The sequence below is a fragment of the Antechinus flavipes genome, chromosome 6 (assembly GCF_016432865.1).
Source record: "Antechinus flavipes isolate AdamAnt ecotype Samford, QLD, Australia chromosome 6, AdamAnt_v2, whole genome shotgun sequence".
Lineage (NCBI taxonomy): Eukaryota > Metazoa > Chordata > Mammalia > Dasyuromorphia > Dasyuridae > Antechinus > Antechinus flavipes.
In genome coordinates, this window is record NC_067403.1 from 198692590 (window position 1) to 198717096 (window position 24507).

At 37.2% G+C, this 24507-nt stretch overlaps 1 protein-coding gene across 1 annotated transcript; it reads left to right on the forward strand.

The window, feature by feature from the left end:
* The first annotated feature begins 639 nt into the window (after positions 1–639).
* LOC127540955 (transmembrane emp24 domain-containing protein 11-like) lies at positions 640–23831 on the forward strand. Its single transcript, XM_051965969.1, has 5 exons — positions 640–766; positions 17470–17570; positions 19972–20097; positions 22260–22406; positions 23674–23831. Exons 1-5 carry the CDS (start codon positions 640–642, stop codon positions 23821–23823), a joined length of 651 nt encoding a protein of 216 aa, XP_051821929.1. The 3' UTR covers positions 23824–23831.
* Positions 23832–24507: the final 676 nt, after the last annotated feature.

The following is a 24507-nucleotide window of genomic DNA, read 5'->3' on the forward strand; positions in this document are numbered from 1 at the left end:
GTTATAAAAATTGTCTGGTTCTGGAAAAAGTAAGGCTAGATTAAATGATTTGTATTCATTGACCACTAAAACCTAAGAATGTCAGTTTGGAGTGTGCTTAGAACAATGGATGTCAGAACTAGACAAATCTTAAAATGCAAAGGATAGAATTTCAGCACTAGAAGATGAGACGTTAAGAACTTAAAATGTCAGAGCTAGAAGAAACATAGGTTCTAAAATGTCAGGGTAAAAAAGGTCCTTAAAACATGGAAGTAGAATGTCAGAGCTGGTAAGAACGTTAAATGTCATCTAGCCTAAAGACTTCATTTCACAGATGAGGAAACTGAGGTTCAGAGAGGAAAATTGGCTTCTCTAAGGTTACACATCCAGGGAGCAACAGAATCTTTTGCCTTCAAATCCAGTATTCTTTCCACTCTGGTGCCATGTTTAGTGACTGCATGTTTGGAAAAGTATCAAGATTCAGAGGTAGGTGTAAATGGAATCACCTGCTGGGTGCCACTTCCACATGTTATTTCTCACAAAAATCAATTTCTTTGGCTTATCCAGTGAGATATCAATACCTAATGGCCATTTAGCAGGAGGCCAGACTTAATGATGACTGATCCATTGTAGAAGGAACATTGGGAGAAGGCTGAAGGAATGGAAATTCATATTTTTCTTTTGCTGTTTAGTTATTTGTCAATGTCATCAGCTTTCTATTTCCATGTAGCAGAAAGAGAGGAAAAATGCATCATAGAGGATATTCCCAACGACACCTGGATCACAGGTAAGCTAAATTCCCCCTGTTTAAAGAGGAACATTATACATGGCTTTATGGATTGATGATGATGGGATTTAGAGTATTAGGGAACAACCTTAGATGTCATCTATTCCAACTTCTTCATTTACAGATAAATAAACTGAGGTTCAGAGAGATTTAGTGATTTCCCTAGGGTCACATAAGGATCACACTCAGTAGGGATAATCTACATTGGTCTATATTGGAGAGGAGCAGAAAGAGTGGTTTCAGGCCATTAATTATAACTTAAATGATTGGGGGGAAAATTCCCAACATTTTTCTAGTCATTTATTATTTCACTCAATAAGCATTTATTAAATATCTGTGCCAAGTGCCATGATGATAGTGAAGACATGAAAAATTCTCAGGAGCACAGATCAATCAATTTGGGATACATTGACTGAGTTAGTATAATCATCATTGCCACTTTTTCCTATTCAAGACATTTTTCCAGAACCTCTAAGCAGGAGATTCTCTCTCTCTCGCTCGTCTGTGTCTCTCTGGCTCTGTCTGTCTGTCTCTTGTCTCTGTCTCTCCTTTCTGTGTCTCTCTGGCTCTCTCTGTCTCTTTTTTCTTATCCTTCCTCCCCACTCCACCCAGGCATCCCTGACAACTGGTCATCTGGCCTCCCTTCGAATATTTCTAGGTATGGAAAACTTACTTAAAAGGACATACTTTTGGACAGCTATAAAGTACTTTTGAACCTTTTCTTCATCTCATACTGAAATCTGCTTCTGTTGTTCTATTCTTGCTCTAAAGTTCCCTCCTTTGGAAGTAACCATAATCCATCTCTGAGGTAACTATCCTCTTGAAGATAGTGATTGGTTCCTCTAACACTTCTTTTCTCTAGATTAAACATTCCCGTTCCTTTGCTTGATCTTCAATAGTCCCGCCATTCTGAACACCTTCCTTTGAAGATGGTAGAATTTGTTTATGTTCTTAAAATGTGACCATTGAAGCTGAATGCAATACCCCAAAAGTGGCCTGAATAACTCAAAAGAGAATGGCCATATAACTTCTCCTTGTTTTAAACACTGTGCCTCTCTAAATATGGCCTAAGATTTTTTTTAACTTATTTGCTTTGCAATTCACTAGGATCCCCAGTTCTTTTTGATAATATTCATTCATTCAAGAGACATTTATTGCATGCTTATTGTGTGTAGAGCCCAGTGCTTGAAATTATAGGTGACATAGAGATGAATAAACCTGGCTCTCTGACTTCAAGAAACTTACAGTAAGAAGGATCGTGGGGGAAAATAATTTGTGCATACTTATAGTTATCATATAAAGTTCAGACACGATGGTGGGTCAATAACTAGGTGAGACAACTGTGGCTTTGCTCTAAAGTGTCAAAATTTAGATGTCTTAGATTCCCTCCCCTGGTAGTTCTCCACAAACTCTCTACTATGACCTCTGAATTTATCTTACTATATCACAACATTGAGGGAGCCAATCAATACTGCTTTTCCTCTCTTCACCCCCATGCCACTTGCCTGGAATTTTCCTCTTTCTTTCAGGACAATAGAGGGGGTGGGAAATTTATGGGCTACAGTACTGAGGCAGGCTGACTTCTCCTGGAATATGGAAATCCCTCCTTTCTGTGGGACTGTATCTGACCACAAGTGGTCATCTCCCCTGAAATGAAGGGTCAAGATCAGTGAGTCTTCCTGAATGCCAAATGACTTTTTCCTAATCAGTTCCATCATGTTCCCTTGCATAGAACCCTCAGAATAGCTGCCAGCCCAACACAATCCCATCTACTTGAGCTAACTTTTCCTTTAAGGAAAGAATCACACTCCTATCACCCCAAGTGGAATTTTATAGAAAATCCAATACAATGTTTTACATTCTAGTCAGAGTTTATATTGAATCTGTAGCTTTTAGTGCAATGAAATAAAACATGCCATAGGTCTAGTGGTATTTTCAAAAATGTTGATAACGTTTTTCTATTTTCTCCTCAATCTCCCATTGAATATCGTCATATTCTTTTCTCAATTTATCTCTGTGGTTACATTGGAGAGTTCTAGCCACCATTCTTTAGATAACTATTGGGACTTCTGAGATGGCAGAGGAGGTAGAAATGCAGGTGAATTTGGGGGCATGATGAAGAAAGGAGGAGAGAGAAAGGATGCATAGGAGGCCACTTGAACTCAAACTCCTCCTTCCATTCTAGACTCAAGATAAGTGACCTTGAACCTTGAATTTCAAGGTTCGCCAGCTCCTTCCCCTATCTCTGTCTCATACATCTGGATATTTTCCCTGTGACTTTTGCCAGCAGCTCCTTTCCCACTCCCTCTTCCCCCCCCCCCACTAACATCAAACTTCTCTGCTTTGCATTTGAGGTCCAGAACAATCTCAAACAATCAGTTAACATTTATTAAGCACCTATTATGTGTCAGGAACTTTACTAAGCTCATTTTCACTCTATTTTCCCTTTCTAGATTTATTTCACATTGTTCCTCTCCATTTAGTCTATATGCCCACCCCAAATGAAAATCTCCCTATCCCTCAAATATACCATTGAGTGTCTAGCTACCATTCCTTTGCTCATATTGTTTTTTGTCTGAGAGGTCTTCTCCTCTCTTATCTGTTGAATACCTGCATATCCTTGGACATCTAACTAGGTTATTTTCCTGCTCAAAAATCTTTAGTGGTTTTCCATTGCCACCATGGGGAGCCTCCTTCCCACTCCCAATCTAGCAATATAGTTGGATTGCTTTTCCAACCTTTTTTTATTTAAGCACTATCCCTTCCAGAAAAAAAAAAATTATGACCACTTTTTTATAGTCTTTACCCTCCAACCTCTCTGCTCACTTCACTCTGAGCTACCTTGATTCTCCTAATTTGCACTCAAACTTGAAGGTTGGGTTTGCCCAGAGAGGCTGAGAGTAATCCTTGTAAAATAGCTAGACTCCTAACATAGCAGCTCTTAAGTCCCCACTGGTGTGATTTCTATTAACACTCAGACAGAGATTCATATAACCTTTAACAAAGGGATTTACTCAAGTAGTATAGCAAGATCCACGACTACAAAATATTCTTTCCCTAAATCCAGGTCATATTCTCCTACTTTCCTGATTCCCTCTATATTCTAGAGCAGAATGCACAGAAGGAAATTATTGATTATCTCCAATTTGTACCATTTTGATTATATTTGTATATAATTGTTTACAAGTTATGTTGTAAACTTCCTCATTAAACTGTGAAATCTTTGATAGTAGGGTCTGTCTTCTGTCTTTCTTTGCATCTCATACTATGCACAATGATTTGGAAGTTCAGTCTTCTCTTGGATCAACATCTAGGCCATATCATTGTATGACTGGCCTATTTCTCTGCTCAACAACACTTCCTGTTCACAGTTTAGCTAAAGCCCTCAACTGAGATAGTGCTGCATTCTTTCAAAAAGATCAGGAACTTTGCCTGCAATTGACAGAAATCTTTCTAATTTGATTTTTTTCTTTCTTTTTTTGGGGGAGGAGGAGGAATCTAAGGTCTTTTATGTTTTATTTTGAAATCTCTTAACCAGATAGAAACTATGTAGAGAAACATTAACACTCTCTTTTTTGGACCACACTTCCTGGTTTAGTAACAGTAAAAGACCTCTCTTTAACTTATAGTAATCTCCCAATATTTTCCCCCTATAGTTTCATCTTTGTAAGCTATATTTTATCCAATTATTATTTACCCAACAATCAATCACCAAATAGCATTGGGATTTAGAGTTCCCCAAGTTTTTTTAGTTCTCAGTTTCTTCTGATGGTCTTATGCAAGTGAACTAGGAAACAAAATACCGAGACTACACGGATCCATTGCCTCTGCTATTTTCCTGATTTTGTGAATGAGCTATTCAATGCTTGATGTATCTATTTTTGCCCCTGAGGACCTACAAACTTTGCAAAGTCTGAAAGGGACATCCCCTCATAGGAATTTATTTTGTCACCCCTCTCTAACGTATTTTTAATAAACCACTATGTAGTATAATGACCTATGTGGAAGACTTACCCCACTGTTGGAATGTGAGTTCCATGAAATCAAGCTCATTTGGTGCTTAATCAATGTTTCCTGAATCTAAATTTATACTTTTGAAGTCATTTTCGGTTTAGAGAAACAGGTGTGGATGAGTGATTACTCCATTTTCCTATCTCCAATAGGGGTCTCCAGCTAGAATTATGTCTACTATACTGCAAATGTTGATAACCTTGGGTTGTTTAAAACAAAATGTACTTTGCAAGATCATTCTAAAAGGGAAGGTAACATTTAGCTCACTTTCACCAACTAAATTTTCCTTTTAAAAAATCCCTTCTTCATAAGGGCTGAACTTCAGAAAATAGGTTGGTCCAGGTTTGGAGAAGAAATGGAATTTTATATATGCATACATGTATGTATTCATATATACATATTTGTGTGTGTATATATATATATATGTATATATATATATATATATAATTTTATCTAACATGGAGAGGTAAGCCTGGCTCCATCTTTTTGGTTTTGACCTTGTGCTGGGCTGCCTTTCCTGACCCCAGATACTTGAAGAAACCTTCGCCCCAGAAGCTCTACTAATCTTCTCCCCACCCCCCTGTCCCCCAACTCCTAGCCTTCCTCTTTTCCCAGGTGCTAAATCAAACTCAGCTGCCTTTCAGCCAGATAACTTTGTGATGAAAGACTTTGAGGTTCAGAGAAAAGGGTGGTTTTTGATGTTTTTCTTTGATCCAAAGGTAATCACTCAGATAACAGGAGACTCATTACTTGATCAATCTCAGCCTCGTTCTGCCACAGTGTCTCAAATGAGTCACGGTTTGCAGGGAAATACAGGCTTGATAGAGAATGCAGAATATTTTAATGGCTTTGTAATATATGTGTGTGCCAGGTAGCTAATCTCCAAGGCAATTCTCCATGTGACCAGAATGTCTTTTCTCTCAAAGGAAGAAACAATGTGGGATAAGAGAAAGAGGCTGGACCTGGAATCAGAAAATTTGGGTTCCAAGCAGATTTCTACCATTTACTAGGTATCTGACTCTGGACAAATAAAATTATTTCAATAAAACTTTATTGAAAACATAGGAACTTTGAATTGTAAGGGACCTTAGGGGCTATCAAATCCAACCCTCCTCATTTTCTAGAAAAAAACTGAAGTCTAGGAAATATGAGATGAATTAAAGTCACACAAGTTTGTGTCTTGAGTTAGAGTCTGAATTCAGGTCCTCTTACTCTAATGCCAGTCTTTCTACTGTGCATCACTGCCTTCCACCTGAACAAAGTCTCACATCAAAAGTTCCATTCTGTTTCTTTGCCAGCCTTTCACAACACAACTAGCTCAGTCTCCTTTCTTAGTCTTTATGGTTAGCTTATTTGTTACATGATTTGGTTGAGTGTGGATTGGTTTCCTCATCTCTAAAATGTGAGGGTTAGATTAGATGATCCCTAAAATCTCTTTCTGGTTTTTAATGCTCCTTATGCTGTCCAAGTGTTTGCTGATGAGATGCCAAAGATTACTTACCCACCCCTCCATCCATCTTTCCATTACTTGTGGGTTACCTATAATGATGATTTTTTTTGAAAACATAATGTTTCATGATTTACAGACATCTAATATCATTCGGATAATAATGGTGTTAAAGGGATGGGTTTTAAACAAATAAATATGTACATTTGTATGTATACATATACAGATATAATATACACATATACAGATATATAATATATGTTAAGCAGAGTATATATATATACATATATATATGTAGTTATCATACTCTGCTTAATTAATTCCTCATTTATTTAAACCGGTCCTAACTTTATGTTAACTCAGTAGACCTTAAAAGAGAAGGTTATTTAAAAAGAATTTTCTGCACAGGATAAACTAAAGCTGGTATTTTTTTACAATCTATGAACTGTCTCCCAGAAAGATTTTCAACTAATTCTTACCAATGTTAGTTCAAGCAGGGAGAATGTGTTAGAAAATGATCAGTCTACAAGTATTTTTAAAGTGGTCTCCTATATGCTAGGAGTTAAGTATATGAATACCAAAGTGAGGAAGCCCCTGGCCTCAAGGATCTTACAGTCTAGAGAATGTAGGCAGGCTAGGATAAAGAATGCTGGCCATTACCACTTTGCCCTCTTGTATCTGACTATATAGTTTAAGTTTTCATTGGATAAGAAGTTTCTCTCTCTCCTTTTTATGCTTAATTTTATGGGAGGAAACTGATCTAAGATGTAGAATTTTGTATAGGAGATGAGGCATTTCCCCTACTTCCCTCTGCTCCCTCCACACATAATTATACATACATACATACATAGAAATGTATACTTGTATGTATATATATGTGTGTGTATGTGTGTGATGTATATGTGTGTGAATATATATGTCACCTTTTTTTTTAGAGTGTGACATCAAAAAGCATACATTTTAATGGAGAGATATAGCACATAAAAGGCACTGATAAGGGGAGAGATACTGAAAGGGAGAAGATACCTGTATGGGAATTTGGTGACAAAATCTAACGAGTAAAAGGCCAAAGATGGCTTTGATAAATGCAGTGGATTTGAATCCAGAACACTAAAGTTCTGACTCTGTGAGTGATTACCTGTATGAATTCTGGGAAGTCCCTTAATCTCTCTGTGTCTCAGTTTCTTGATCTCTAAAATGAGGATAATAATATTTATTTGTGCTACTTATCCTACAGAGTTACTGTGGAGGTCAAATGGAAAGTACTTTAGAAATAGGAATGGGTATCTATCTTCTCTTTCATTCTGGGTGACTTTTGCTATTAGGAGCTTTTTGAAGACTCAGGTTTTAAAAAGTTACTCAAAGAAAGAACTATTTTTGTAATTTCATGGCTCAAATTGTGGCCGGGTTGGGTATGTTTACATACTACCACCTGGTGGCAGCTATCAGTATTGCAAGCTGGAAAGGTAAGGAAATAAAAGTCAAGTTAAAAACCTCATTCTAGGCTGATAAGTTCTTGCCCCACACATTTAATATCCATGTGGAAAGCAGGTCTCTTCTTGTATTTTATATTCCCTCCAGATCTTTTTCCAGGCTGATATAGGGGATGAGATCACCTTCAGAAAACTGTAGAAATAAATAATGTAGTGAGAGTAGTGTGGTATTCAAGGCTCAAGTTCAAGTCCATTCTCTGGCATTGACTCATTTTGTTACCTTGGGCAACTTTCCTATACGAGGAAGGAAGGGCACAAACCTTCATTAAGCACTAACTATGGGCCAGGCAATGGGCTAAGTTGCAATTGCCCCCAATGTGCCCTGACCTTTCATTTGAAAGATTTAGATTATGTAGTTTCTAAGGTCCATTTCAACTCTTGCATTTTGTATTCGGAGCATCAGTCTGGTTCTGACATTCTGTAATAATAATAATACTTGCCATTTTAATAGCACTCAAAGGTTGACGGAGTCCTTTTCTTATAATAACAAGTGTGGGTATTATAAGTGCATTGCAGGCTTAGCTTATGTCTAGACCACCTAAAATGGGGTCACCCCCTTACATGGAAGATCTTGAGGGACCGGCTTCTAGGAGAAAGAAGAACTGTCACATGCCTGGACTTTCTGAGTTGACCTACCATGTGGGTGGGAGCTGTCTTTTTCCATTCACTGCCTAGCCCAAACATCCTGTCTTTAAAACTGCTTCTGCATTTGCATCTGAGGGTGCCAGCAGGTAAATGTAGAATGTCCAGGTAGGTATATGCTAGTTTTTCTATCTTCCAGAAAAACATCTCCCATATCTTCATGTGGTTGATACAATCTCAGATGGTATAGGCAACAAACTGCCATTACAAAGTAACATTATCTCCATTTTACAGATTGAATAAACTGAGTGTCAGATCCAAGCAGAAATAGTTAACCAGACTTTGCAGGCAGCCACAAAGTAATTGGCAACAGTTGCTGTTTCCCATCGCTCTTTCTGACTACCCTGCCTCCCTTGTAGTGCTGACATTGCATCTCTGGATCACAGAGAAGTTGCTTGGGGTTGGAGATGGGGAAGCTGTATTCCTTCCTGTCTTTCCACAGCTTTGTGATGTGGGGGGTGAGTCACTTGCCCCTGGAGAGAGTTGATCAGTCTATGGATTAGCAAGAGTAAGGGAGAATAAGCCAGGCTCCCTGTGCTTCGGCAAAGACACTTAGGAAGTTAAATGGCTATTTTGGACCACCTCTTTTTAGTGGTGTTTTTGGGAGCTGTCTAGTCCTCAATAACACTGTGAAAATAAGATCTCTCTGTAGGGCATCTCTTTTCTCCTTTCTGGGTCCCTTGGCTTCCTCCTAGTATTCCCTTCTAGCCCAAGCAACTATCCACATGCCATACTACACTGATCCTCAAATTCAATTTGTTCATGGTACAGAATTTTTCATTGCCTTGAGGAATCACAGTGCACTGGGCAACAGATTGAGACAAACATGTGTTTCAAGTGTAAGTTCCTTAATATTTTGTGGCACTTAGCCTAATACATTCTTTGAAAAAAGTTTTTAAAAAGAGAAAAGAAGGAAGGAAGAAAGGAAGGAAGGAAAGAGAAGGGAAGGGAAGGGAAGGAAGGAGGAAGGAAAGAAGGAAAGAGGGAGGGAGAGAGGAAGGGAAGGAGGGAAGAAAGGAAGGAAGGAAGGAAGGAAGAAAAAAAAGAAGGAAGGAAGGAAAGGAAGGAAGGAGGGAAGGAAGAAATGAAGGAAAGGAAGGAGGGAAGGAAGAAATGAAGGAAAGGAAGGAGGGAAGGAAGAAAGGAAGGAAAAGGAAGAAAGAAAAAGAAAAATACTCTCATACTATGTGTTCTCTTAGCTGGCTTTTAGACCTTGGGAAATAATTAAAGTTTATCTTCTCAGCAGTATTTCCATTTTAATAAATAATTCTTTCAGAATGGAATCCTTTTAGATCCAAAGGATGACCTGAATGCATGAATCAATGAATAAATAATTGATAACTGTGTTTCTTGGAGAGAAATAGCAGCAATTGCTATTCCCAATTTCTCTTTCTGACTACCCTGCCTCCTTGATGGTGCTAACATTTCAGCTCTGGGATCACAGAAAAGCTGCTTGGAGTTGAAGATGGAGAAGCTGTGATTCTTCCCTATTCCTCTTAAGAAGCACCTTACAGGCTTTTTAGTTACTCAAAATTCAGATTCCTTTTAGTCATCTTTTCATTTATATGATTGCATATTTACTTATGGTTATTCATTTATAACTTTTATAATTATGTTATTCTTTCAGTTGTTTTATGCTTCATCTTTTTATGTAGCTCTCTCTGAGTATTCCTACAGGACTACTTTTTTGGGATAATATTTTATATCTTTAATGAATATTGATTAATGATAAATATAGTAATATAACATTTTGTTTTATAAATATTTCTATAAACTATATAATTATATATTTAATTGATGTATGTGTGTGTGCATATATATGTAGTATGTATGTATGTGTAAATAAATAAATATAGGATCATATTGTATTATCTACCACTCTAGGTTTCATAAGATTCAGATTTATGGGAGGACGTGTATAAATAAAGTTCTTTGCTGCTATTTAGACACTTCATTATTAATATTATTACCTCTGGTATTCAAGAGAACTATCCTGCTGAGTATAGTATATACCCAAAATGACTGACCTCACAATTCTCACCTTGACTCTTTGGGATGAATCCATTGTTTCCTGTACCAGAAATTATCTTGGTTTCTCAGGGGAGGGCCCTTGACTTCAGAATTGTCCTCTCTATAAATAATTCCCTTAAAAATTTGGTAGCTTTTGGAGGCTAATGTAAAAGATAATTATTTGGATTGAAGTCTTGTGAATTTCTAATTTACTGCGTTTAAGGATATTACAGTGAGTCATAAAGAGGGGAGAGTCACAAAGACATGAGAAGCTATAAAGTATGACATGTCTCCTTTATGGGTCTCCTGGCATCTCCTCCTACAGCATTGTCAAGCTTTATGTCTTTGTCATAGCCTTTTACTTAGATATTTTTGGGATGGAGATATATAAGTAAATAATATTTATTGTCTTTCTAAAAAAAACTTTTATTAATTTTTTTTGTTTTTATGGCATTTAATTTCTGGATTTAGTGTTCCCCTTATGTTACCACCCTCCCCTCCAATCACTGAATTGAAACCTCTTTTTTAATCAAAGAAAAACAGTTCAGTAAAAACAATTAATATAGTAATTATATCTGACAATGTATACAATATTCTGTCCAGTGGTCCCCTATCTTTCTGCCTAAAGGATGAAAGTATATTTATTATCTATTCTCCAGGAGCATTACTGGACTTTTTTAGTTACTCAAAATCCAGATTCCTTTTAGTCATCTTTTCATTTATACAATTGTATATTTACATATGGTTCTTTATTTATAATTATGTTGTTATTTCACTTGTTTCATTCTTCATCCTTTTATGCAAACATTTGATCCAAAAAGTAGTCCTGTAGGAGTCTCAGGAGAGAGGCACTCTATAAAAGCTAAGAGATGAGAGAAAATCCATGGGGGTGGGAGGGGTCAGCAGTGTTGAAATTGGCAGAAAGATCAAGGGGAATGAAAAAGACTATTGGATTCAGAAATTCAAGTTGTCTGTGGCTTTAAAGGGCAGCTTCAGGAGACTGAGACTGTTGGAAGTCAGAGTGCAAAGGTTTAGGGAGTGAGTAGAAAGTGAGGAATTAAAAGCAAGGGCGTATGTATAGACATCTCTTTCTTGGAGCTGAGCAGCCAGAGAGAGAAAGGATAAAGTGAAACACTTGAGAGGATGGCAAGGTCAAAGGAAAGGTTGGCTTGGTCTTTTTTTTTTTTTAAGGAAGGAAGAGATCTGAACATATTTTTAGGTCAATAGAAATGGAAATAATGATGAAAAAGAACAGGTAAGGGAAGCTTCTGAGGAGACTGGATGGGGCTAGGCAGAAGGATACAAACAGATTTATGTCTTCTAGAATTGGAGCAAAGGAGGAGATGAGAGGTGAAAATGTGATGTAAAGTCCAGGAAGTGCCCCATAAAGATGAGCTGTTATTTTTCTCCCCCAGACCCTCTGTGATAGTAGCAGTTAGGGAACTCCAGGTGTGGAAATTACTTATACCAATGCAAATAGGCAACTAGAAAGTGTTAGTGTTGACCAGAGCAGATGGTCAGAAGCAGTACTGAGACCAGGTCTCTTTGACTCGTTTTCCCACTATGCCATCTTATTTCTTATTATTCAAGTCAATCAACAAACAAACTACAAACTACAAACAACAACAAACTACTAGCCAGGTGCTACAGGAAAAGACAGAAATAATACAATATCTGCCTTTAAGGAGTTTGTAGGTAAGAGACAGCATATACACATACATATGCAGAAGATACAAACAGGCAGAAGATAATTTGGGAGGGGAAAGGAAGAGGGAAGTCCTAGCATCTGTAAAAGGTGGTGCCTGGTCTGGGTCATGAAGAAGACTAGATAGTAATTGTTGTATTCCTTTTATTGTTGTTCAGTCATGTATGACTCTTCATGACCCTATTTGGGGTTTTCTTGGCAAGATGTTGGAGTAGTTGACCATTTCCTTTTCCAGCTTATTTCACATATGATGACATATCTGAGGCAAACAGGGCTAAGTAACATGTCCAGGATCACACAGCTAATAAGTGTCTGAAGCTGGATTTGAACTTGAGAAGGTGAGGTTTCTTGATTTCAGATCTGATCTATTCATGGCGCCACCTAGCTGTCATTTAGTAAATTGTAATTTCCTTGAGAGCAAATTCTGTCCTGTATTTAAATACCTTTGTATATAACTGCCAAAGTGATTGTTCTAAACTTTAGTTCTGACCATGTCATTCTCTCACTCCTATTTCCCCTAGGATCAAGTATAGATTCTCCTGTAGGGCATTTTAAGCTCTTTCCCCCGGCTCCTCCCTACCTTTTCATTTTTCTTAGACATCACTCCCACACACACAATCTGCAGGGTAGCTATTCCAACCTACTTGCTGTTCTCCCATTTTATATCTTTATTTGGTCTATCTCTCATACCTAGGATGTTTTTCCTCTTCTCCACTGGCCTTTGAAATCTCTGGCTTCCTTTTTGAAAAGTTTTTTTTAATAGTACTTTATTTTTACAAATACATGCAAAGATAGTCCCCAACAATTCACCCCTGCCAAACCTTAGGTTCCAAATTTTTCTCCCTTTCTTCCCCTTTCCTCTCTCCAAAATAGTAAGCAATCTGATATAGGTTAAATATGTACAATTCTTCTAAATATACTTCCAAATTCATCTGGCTTCCTTTAAGACTCAGGTTCCTTCTTCAATATGTCATTACTAATCTCCTCCTGTCCCTGGTACCTTCTCTAAAAGTATTGCAGCTGGAGTCTGGAAGACTAGAGAAAATCTAGTCTCAGATACTAAATAGTTGTATAACTCTGAGCAAGTGACTTACCTTCCCTTTGCCTCAGTCTCCTTAACTGTAAAATGAGGTTAATAACAGCACTTAGTTCTCAGATGAGGACTTTTATAAATACTTAGCATTGTAGCTGGCTCCTTCCCTTCCCTAGCTTGAATGTAACTATTTCAATTCATATGGCTTTCAGCATCGGAATGAAAATCCCTTGAGAGCTGGAGACTCTTTTTGTTTTATCTTTGTATTTTCAATTGTTAACCCAGTACCTGGTACAAAGAAAACTTAATAAATGCTGGTTGATTGACCAATTGATTTGTCTCTTAAAAACTATACCTGAATGAATTTTTGTTGAATGAACAGACCCACATTTCCCCTTAGAACCATCTTTCCCTTGATCATATTACAGAAAACCACTTCCAAATCCTCCTTCATGAGAAAATACCTTTTGTCAATAAAGTGATCTAAAGCAGTCATCAGCCAGACTTTACCAGAGTGCCTCACATGGACTGTTGCTCATTCGGGGGTTTAATTTGGCTTGATGTTTTACCTAATATTAATATTGTTACATAAAGTAACATTTTTAAAGACATTTAATAATCCCAATGTTGAGGTCTAGATTTGGGGTACCTAAATGAAATTAGGGTTAAGATCTAGTGGCAGGTTTGGGGTACAGATTTGGCGCAAGGGGGTCTGGTAGTGGCGTGAGTTCCCAATAAAAGCATTTATTGGCCCAGAGAGCTAAATTGATAAAAGAGGCTTATTATTGGATAAGCAAAGTTCAAGTATAGGCGAAGGTAGAGATAAGGAGGACACTGGACAGAGGGTCCAGTGGACAGAGGGTCCTCACATGGTAACCATGTTTGGAATCTCTGCAAAGAGGGGTTCCCAGCGTGGCCTTTTTATAATAGGAGACTTAGCTCGAGGGGTTTTGGGGTGTAGCCCCAAAGTTGCCTCAGATCCCGGTGGGGCTGGGACAGGTCCGGATCTTCTATTGGAATTCAAAGGCACCAGGATTTGTGAGTTAAAGGGCAATTTACATTATTAACTAGGAGAGGATGGGAATCTAGAAAGGAATCTTTCCCGCATCACCAATATGCCTCAACAAACATTTTGTACAGGATTCTGTGCTTGTGATGGGGAAAAGATGAAAAAAAAATAACATAACCCCTACTCTCAAGGAACTTAGTCTAATGTGAGGATACGATATGTAGAGTTTAAAAAGTAAAGGATTTTCAAACTAGATTGTGAGGGGGGCAAAAGGGAGGGTCACTATCATGATTCCTATCATTTAAAAGTATTCCAGAATTATCTAAAGTCCCTGCTAATTTGATTGCCTGGTTAATGGAAAGAACCCTAAACTTGCAGCCAAAGAACCTGAGTTTGAGTTCTTTACTTAGCTCTGTAATGGAATAGATTGTTTTAAAGACAGTACACACACATGTGTATATGTGTGCATATGTATCTTAAGTTCTTAAGAGAGAGATCTTGAGAGTATCCTTGTATCTCTTTTTCTGACGATGTCTGTGAGTGCATGTCTTGCATGAGTTCTCTCAAAAAACAGTCTTTTTGGCAAGTGTACATTTGGCATTTGAATAATGTGGCCAGACCAATGGAATTGCACTCTTTGCAGTAGAGTTTGAATGCTTGGCAGTGTATACAAACACATATACACATACACACAAGAGATATATGCATATACATATACATGTGTATATGTATATATGTGTGTGTGTATATATGTATATATTTTGTAGGTATGTACTCTATGAGAGGAGATAATATGTAAAATATATGTATATGAAATATATAGAAAATAAATGAAAGTTTTTTTCTGGTGAGAAGGCACTAACAGCTGGGGAAAAGATTTTTCTGATATAATATAGCCTAGAAAAATTTTACAAAATATAAATTGGAAAGGATCTCTGAGATGAGTACAATCTGGCTCCTCCCTGAATAGGAATCTCCTCTGTTATGTTCGTTATCAGCCTTCTTTGTGGAAACAAAGAGTTGGAAACAAAATGAGTACTCCTCCATTAAGGAGTAGTTGAAAAAAATGATGGTGGATGAATGTAATGGAATGTTATTACAGCCAGCCAAGGGTCACCCAGCACTCATTTGAAGATTTTCTGTTAAAAGGGCCCTCACCCCCATCTCAAAGCAACTTTTTCCACTTTGTATAACTATGACTATTTAATCCTTCCCTAAATCTTTTATCCACAGCTCCAATGTTTGGCCTCTGTGGCCAAACACAATAAGTCTTATCCCTCTTTCCTATGAGAGTGTGATCATGTCTCCTACAAATCTGATTATCTCCAGACTATTCAATTCATCCTCATTACAGTGGTTTTAATAAACAGTATCAATATTAGGATGCAACAAGTTAATAGGTGCTAAAGAAAATGAAATATTGGGGAAAGATTTTGAGAGGAGGAGATATAGATTTGAAAGTAACTAAAAGTATCTTTACTTGAAGCAAACATTTCAAAATATTACAGCAGATGGACATGCAGAAAATATTGGTTGATTATCTGATTAATAACTTGGTATATCAATAGCAACAACTCCCATTCTGGAGGATATTTTATGTCATGGCATCTTTGCAAACATTATGGGAAGATGTGGGCTAGATGATAGCATAATCAGGTTAATATTGAAGGTGTTTAATGTCTTGGCCCCCAAATGACCTAAAGCTTATGATTATAATTTCAATACAAATCAATGAGGTAATGGGGGGGTGCTTAAAAAAACGTATTATGTTCTGAAGCCCTATTGACAATCCTACTTTCTAGAGAAAGACAAATATAGTTAATTTTGTAGTCTTCTACCTCAGTCGGAGGCTCTCTGCAGTTCAGTTCTGGGCACTATGTTGTGGGAGGATCATTGACAATCTAGAATATGTGTAGAGTGAGGTGACCAGGACAGCAATGGGATTAATTACAATGTTAGATGAGGACTGATTGGCTGAAGGAAATAGGAATGTTAGTCCTGGAATGGAAGAGACTTAGCTGAGACATCACAGTTCTCAATATCTTTAGTCCTGCCAAGTTCTGCTGGATACCCAGGGGCATAACTGGGCATAATAGGTGGAAATTGAAAAGACTGATTTCAGCTACCTTGGGAGTTTCTGCCAGTGGAGATATGAACTGGACAGAGGCTGGATGACCACTTATTGGCACGTTGTAGGGAAGGGATCACAGGGCTTGAATGAACTAGATGGCCCAAGTGTGGCAGAACCAGATTAAAATGTAATTGGGAAGTATTTAGTTAAATAAAAATATAGTAAAACACAGGTTATATTGCATTTGACAACTAAGTCATTATGTAGTCTGTAGGGATCCTGATGTATAGATTAATGTCCCTTATTACGATATAACACTATTGACCTAAATGATCTCTGAGGCCCCTTTCAGCTCTGAGTCTGGAACTCAGCAAATATTTATTAAGTATCTACTATTTGCCTAGGGAGGGAAGATGCAGGAAAACAATGATGTATAATGAACTAAATTGAACAGGCATTTGCTAAATGCCTTTTAGAGTACCAGGGCCCAGTGTTAAATTCTGAGCTAAATGAACATGAACTATATAAGCTTCCATTTACTTACAAAAGTCCTTTGAAGTTTATTACCCCCATTTTACAGATGAATGAACTGAGGCTCAGAGAAAGGTGAAATGACTTATACACTCACCCAAAATAAGTGGAAGAGGTAGGAATCAAACTTGGGTATTGGGATACAAACTCTACTTGCCCCCCAGTCCAAGACTCTTTCCACTACTCCATACAGCCTCTAGCTCAGAAGTGAAGAAAGAAGAAAAGACATTTAATCCCAATATGCCTCAACAAACATTTTGTACAGGATTCTGTGTTTGTAATGGGGAAAAGATGAAAAAAAAAATGACATAACCCCTACTCTCAAGGAACTTAGTCTAAGGGGAGAATATGATATGTAGAGTTAAAAAAGTAAAGGATTTTCAAGCTAGACTGTGAGAGGGGCAAAGGGCAGATTTAGACCATGTGCTCCAGGAAAACTGGTGGAATGGGCAACTTCTTCCAGCTAAATGAACCTGACACCCCAGAATAACAAGTACAAAAGGATAAAAGAGTTACAGACCATGAGAATTCAGAGGAAGTAGAACCCAGAGCCAGACTGGAATTCTGATTTCCAGGGACTTTTTCCATTCTACCATATAATATAGTACATCAAGAGATCTGTAAAAACTCCTGCCGTATTTTGTAATTTGGATGAAATGAAAATGATGGACTTATTTACTATGGCTGTAAGAGTTCCTTACCATTGCTTACATCTATTTTATAATAAACATCTTTCGTATTTTCTAAATAGGAAATTACAAGGTAGAACAATGGGACATAAATCGTCAAGATTTCCTTGACTCTGCTCCTGGATTAGGGATGTTTGTGACTGTTACAACTTACAATGATGAGGTAAAACATTTTCTACAATTCATTGTTAAAATTGTTTCTAAAGCTAAGACCTTAGATATTATCTATGCATGCTTCAACAAACGATTATTAAGTGTTTTCAGAAAATTCTGCATAGACCTGGGGGAGATACCAAGTTTATATACTGTATTATCTTTGTCCATATGTAGCCTAGAATCCATCCTTCTTATGATGCCTCAAGACTCACATAACTCAAATCTATTACTGGTTCACCTAGGTGGTGTAATACATGGAGGCAGAAAAATCTGGATTCAAATCCTACATTAAAATGCACTATGTGTGGCTGTGAGAAGGTCACTTCTGTTTCAGCCTCAGTTTCCTCATCTGTAAGATATGGATAATAATATTACCTCATAGGATTGTGGTGAGGATCAGATAAGATAATGTCTTTAAAGTGCTTTGCAAATATTAAAGTGCTATATTTAATATATTTGGTAGCTATATTTTAATATCTATTTTATATTAAATGTTAAAGTATAATTTCAATATTTATTAGATATTTAATATAAGTATATAGTAAACATTAAGGTACACATTTTTGTGCTTTATGCATATATTTGTATGTATATATGTATATACACATAAAATTTGCTATTTTCTGGTACTGCTGTATAAATAAACTCTTATAACCCAGGGCCTCTCTATCTACTATGGTTTAAGAGTCTAGACCCTAAGCTTTCTAAACAGTGAGTGCTCTTCCTCCAGATTGAATGGTCCCATATATGTATTATGGTCAGAGAGGCAAAGTTATTCCTTACTTCTCTCTTTGGGGTCCTTTTAAAAAAAGTTCTCATGGTCTTCCTGTCCTCTCAAGCTTCTTAAACATCTATGATAAACAACAGGTTATGTGTGGCAACAGGGATCAGAATTTAGTTTTAACTAACCAGGTTTTGTCTTGCAAAGATTTACTAAAGATGAGGAAAGTATTGCCAAAATTCTCTAGGATATTCTATATCAAATTTCAGAGATGAATTTTTATAAGTAAAAAGTAGAAAAAACCTATTGATCCAAATAGAGACCAAATGGAGATTTTTAAAATGTCTTAAATTTGGTTTATATAATACCTAAATCCTGCTTATCATCAAATTATGGGGAAAATATCAAGAAAAGGTAATTGAATTTATAAGTAGTGAGATTAAATTAGATCAAATATCTTTATTTGACTCCTGTCAATCTATCTCATAGGACTTGGAGAGTTGTGGTGCATGTTGGATAACTTTGCATCAACTGCCTTATTGCTTTTTCCTCAAACTCTTCCCTAAAATCTCTTCTTATAAGCTCTCAGGTCACAAAACTCAAGGAAGAAAAGATTTGCTTTTGTGCCAAATAAAACAAATGGAAAATGCAACATATTTTATAAGAAAATAATGACACTTACAAGGACAGACCTTTACTTTTTCTAAAAGCCAGTACAGACAGCCCCAGTCACTTGGAATTACTCACTGCATTAGGGTTTCAATAGGGTAGGAATTGTCTCCCAAAGTTCTTCAGCCCATTTGCAGTCTTTCATAGCTCCCAAGAGGTGGCAATGGAACAATTCTCCTATCATCACTTCTCCTTCACCTCTCCTTATTTTAATAAATATATTTCCATATTTTTGCTGCCTATTTCCAGAGAACAATATTTCTCTGTCCTGGCTGCATCTAGTTATGGCACAAAGAAATATCTCAGACTTTCCATGACCTTGGCAGGAGCCATGGTTTTCCCTGTTACATAGCTCAAATATAGATTCTGACAAGGGAGATCTCAGCTATAAAAGCTTTCCTTGACACATTTCCTGCTGACTCAAGCCACTCAGAAACTTGCTTAGGAGTAAGAAATATCCTGACCCTTTGATCTTTGAGCCTACTCCATCACTGACACCAATTTAAGATGTGGGGACTACAAAGCCTGATGGTCTTCTTTTTCCTAGGAACTTGGACAGCATGGCTCATAATTAAATGGATACTCCCTGCTACTGAAGAAACTGAACCAAAAAACCCAGTTTTTCCCCAATAATTAGTTCTTAAATTTCTATGAAGAGGGGTGCTATTCAAATTACTTTTAGGGAAGCTGCTGGTGAGAGGAAATTACTTTCCTAGCAGCAATATGGCCAAGAAATTAATGGAAAGGGGAAATAATTCCACTTCCTGATATCTGGTTTTCCTGACTTTAAGGCTGGCTTTTTATTCAGGATGGTAAGATAATTTGTGTGTGTGTGTGTGTGTGTGTGTGTGTGTGTGTGTGTGTGTGTTTCCTTTCAAAGAGACCTCGAGACCTCCTTTTAGTTGTATGATCTATAGGTCACAATGGCCTATACTGAGGCTAATACAGTATGCAACAGTCCTGGAAAGGATCACTTCTATAAATGGGTTCACAAACCATTGAAACACTTCAATCATAGGTATTATTGTCAAGGCTGTATGGACCACAGGGGACATTCACATTCACATCACACTCGCCTGGAGAACATATCATTTGCTTAGAATCTAATTCTACAAAGCTCATCTCCTTTGGCGGTAGTAAGCTGGTAAGTTGTGTTCCTTTAATGTCTTTATTAATGGAACCCCTGACAGCATCATTCAGGCATGACGCTGGGATGGTTATATTCAGGGTTGGTTAGACATTTCTTCCAGTATTGCATCCAGATCTGGGCTTAGTAACTAAAGAGGAAACCGGGGAGCTTGGAAAGAATTCAAAGGAGAGCCACAAAGTTGATTAAAGGGTTGGAAAATAACTCTAAGGGATGGCTGAAAGAGCTGTGATTACTCAGGCTGAAAAAAAAAAAAAGTAAAACTGAATGGCAAATTCATAGAGATATTCAGGTAAATGCAGACTTGTACAGAAGAGATAGTGGCCCATTCTTTATTTCTGCTAAGAATCCAAGAGTAGTTGACCTGCTGGATAAGAGACTCACATTATTTATGTGAAGGAAGTCATGAGTGATAGCCAAAGTCATTCCTAAGCAGGCTGGAAATAAGGCACTGAGAGTAGGTTACAAACACTTTCTGTTTGCTAGATGGATATTTAATATATTGTTTCTATAAAGAGGAACTTTTGCATAATGGGAAATGAAGAAAAAGAGACTGCACAAATGTCTTTTACTATTGAGGAAAGGATAGTCATGTAATGAGAATGAGGGGTACAGGATAGACAACTCATGAGTGCTATTGATACCTAGAGTCTCATCAAGAAGTCTAATGGAAAACTGATTGAGAGAATGAGAAAGAGCAGAGAGCAGAGAGTGGGGAGGAAGTAGGGAGGGATGGAGAGGGAAGAAAAGAGAGAGAGAGAGAAAGAGAGAAGAAGAGAGAAAGAGGAAGGATGAGGGGGAGGAAGGGAGAGGAAGAAAATATAGAAGGAGAGGGAGGGAAGGAGAGAGGGAAGAAGAGAGAGTGAGAGAGAAAGAGAGGGAGAGAGAGAGGTAAGGGGGGAGAGACAGACAGATAGACAGACATTATACTAAGTACTGAGGATTGTTGTGGTTGTTTTTTTTTTTTTTTTTTGGTCCTTGCTTTTCAAAACAAATGAAGTAGATTTGCAAGAAAGTAGCTTTAATTTATAAGTGAAATAGATTTAATTATGAACAGAAAAGGTAGTCTATCTCTCAGAAAGCTTACATTTTAATGTAGGAAGGCAACAGATAAAGAGGAACTAGAAAATGGAGAGGGATTATTGTTTAGAGATGAGAAATATGAAGAATGGGTGGAATGGGAGTGAAGTAAAAGCTTGATGAGACTGCTTTATGAAACGGGCAATGGGCAATGGGCAATGGGAAAATGGACCTCAGGGAGATTTGGTCCCTTGTAGAGTAATTGCAGGGGGAAATGTATGAGCCTTCTAGAAAATGCTTTTTCCAGTCATTCTTAATGCTAGTACCTTCCCTCTGTTGAGTATTTCCATACCTATATCTTGTTTATACATAGTTGTTTGTACATTGTCTCCCCTTTTAGAGCAGGAAGTCTTTGAGAGCAGGGGATTTTTTTTTTTTACTTCATTGTTTTCCAAGCACTTAGCACAGTGGCTGACAAATAGAAGGTGCTTAATAAATGCTTTTTAACTAACAATGAGAAAGTATGACTAAATTAGGATCTGTAACTATGGAATAAAGTGTAGATCAGAGATAAGTTAATTTTTGGAACTATTTTCGGGGCTTAGCATACTCACTGTTTGTTAAATGGAAGATGGAAAGATTTTGGTTTCCTCATCTATATTATAAGAAATTTGTAATAACCAAGCACTAAAAGCTCCTTACAACTTTATATCTATTATCCTATGATCTAGTGAAGAAAGATTTTCACATAACAGCAGCCACTTTGATTAATATTCTCTATGGGCTTGGGTCTATGATTAGAGGGATTTTTAAATTTTGATGACAATCTCTGATTTAGGGAGCTCATAGACAAAGGAAGGACATGGCCTAGACAAAGCCACTTGTGATGGGAGTAAAGGAGACATTGGATGTCGTCCTTTGTTCCTAAAACAAAGTGGAAAATGTGAGCAAGGATAGTATATTTGGGAATACCAAGGGGAGGAGAAAACCAAAGAAATCTTGGAGGACAGAAGGCAAATAAGGAAATGAAAAAAGGAGAGAAAGAGGAAAAAATTTCCACTGAGGCCAGATTCTGAGGATTGAATGTCAGCTGTGGTTTTAAAAATCTGGAAAACTCTTTCTTTTTATTGTTTGTTTAGCGGATCCACTTGGATATTCGAATTGGAGAACATGACCTTGATGCAGTAATTGCTCAAGCAAAGGACAAAGTTAATGAAGTTAGCTTCAAACTGGAACATCTAACAGAGCAAATTGAGCAAATCATCAAAGAGCAGAACTATCAAAGGGTGGGTAAGACTGCTAGCACAGTGGAATTCTCTCTCTGTACCAGGCTATGTACACTTTCTTGAGAGAAGCCACAAGAGACCAGGAGAAAATGAACCCACTGTTTCCAGGAGCTCCTTTCATACCTGACTGGTTTTATCCATACTCAACTGCTGTGCTTACTAGCTGGGCACCCTTGGCTTAACTCCTGGCTTGGCTCTCCTCTCCATTTCCTCATCTTTAAAATGAAGGGATTGGGCTCAATGAACTATAAAATTCCCTCATCTTGTAACTGGGCAATCATTGTTTTTGCATGAGGACAGTTCTGTGAATAAAAAATTTAGCTCAAGGACAGCTCAAGCTTTCTTTCCCTCTGCCTCTCTCTGTCCTGTTTTCAGCCACATCCACTCTGGAATGTGCAAACCACAGTAGCTGGAAAAGAAGAGGGCAGGGAGGGAGAAATCAGCTCAAGAGAGTAACACATACCTCCTTTTACTATGGAGGCAGCTGGGTGGTGCATCCAACTCATTTGTATGTCATGGTATCACCTCCCTGCTGTCATGGTCCTCTTCAAGAAGGAAGGACAACAATACAACAGTAATGACACATGCTTCTCTCATCTATGGAGGTAGCTAGGAGATGCAATGACTAGAAATCAAGAATTGGAGTCAAGAAATCTGATATCAGTTCAAACCTGACCTTAGATACTTACCAGCTGTGTGAAATGGGGCAAATCATCTAGCCTCTAAGTGACTCAATTTCTTCATCTATAAAGTGAGGATTATAATAATAGCATCTACCTCCAGAATTGTTGTGAGAATTTTAAAAAGGTAATATTTGTAAAAATAGAGTGCCATATAAATGCTCACTGTTAATAATAATTATTATTATCCAACGAAATATGTGTATTGGTGCAACCATTGTGTAGCACGCAACAGATACAGATCCTGTAGAGACACATAGAGACCTAAAAGAGGGAAAATCTAGTTAATTAATGAGTATATGTAATATTTGTTAGTTATAAATAATAAATTGTACAAAACATAAGTTACTTCATATTTCATGTGGAAATATACTGTATTATATTTTATAATGCTGAACCTCATTTTTTGATGCTTGGGTAAACAGCACACTCTAGCTTGTAATATCAAATAGGGTTCTTGTGCATACATACAGATCACTGCCTGATAATAAAACTGTCTTGAATTTATACAGAGCTTTTCTCCAAAGAGCATGCATTTTTATGTACTTTATGAAACTAAATCTGTCCTTTTTTCCCCACTCACATAGGAACGTGAAGAAAATTTCCGAATGACCAGTGAAGATACAAACAGCAATGTTTTATGGTGGGCTCTTGTTCAAATGTTAATCCTTATCTCGATTGGAATTTTCCAAATGAAGTCCCTTAAAGATTTCTTTATAGCTAAAAAGCTGGTTTGAAATGCAGTTGAAAGAGACAAATAAACTATACAATGATTTGCATAATGTCTAAGTTAATAAAACAAAAATACCTAAATATGTATTATTTCATGGGTAATTTCAGAGAGATCAAAAGTTGAAATTAAATCTGTTTGACCAACATCATAACACCCTCTGGCAAATAAATGATGATTGATGATTATAAAAACAAAGTTTAGCCAATAACTAAGCTACTACATTTTACTTGCTACCGTGGTGGGAAGCTGATCTAGTGGGATAGGATCCAGTTCTCATTCTTAACCTTGATATGGATCAACTATATAACTCTTCATGATACCTGATTCCTATGTATTTTGCCAGAAGTTCTGCTTTCTCTTTATGTTCCTCTGTATTATAAAGTTTCTTAAACTGTGGTTCATGATCCCATGTGGGGTCATGTAATTGAATGTGGGGGTCATGAAATTATGATTTATTAACAGTAAATGTTTGATTTGTATGCCTATTTTATATACCTCTATACATGGGGTCATATAAAAAAGTTTTAGGCAAAAGGAATAGCTAATAGGAAAAGTTTAAGCCCTACTCTATAATAGTAACAGTTTAATTCCAATTAGATTCAAAAATTAGTTTCAGATTGAGAGAGAGAAAGAGAGACAAAGAGACAGAGACAGAAACAGAGACAGAGAGAGGACAGAGAAAGATAAA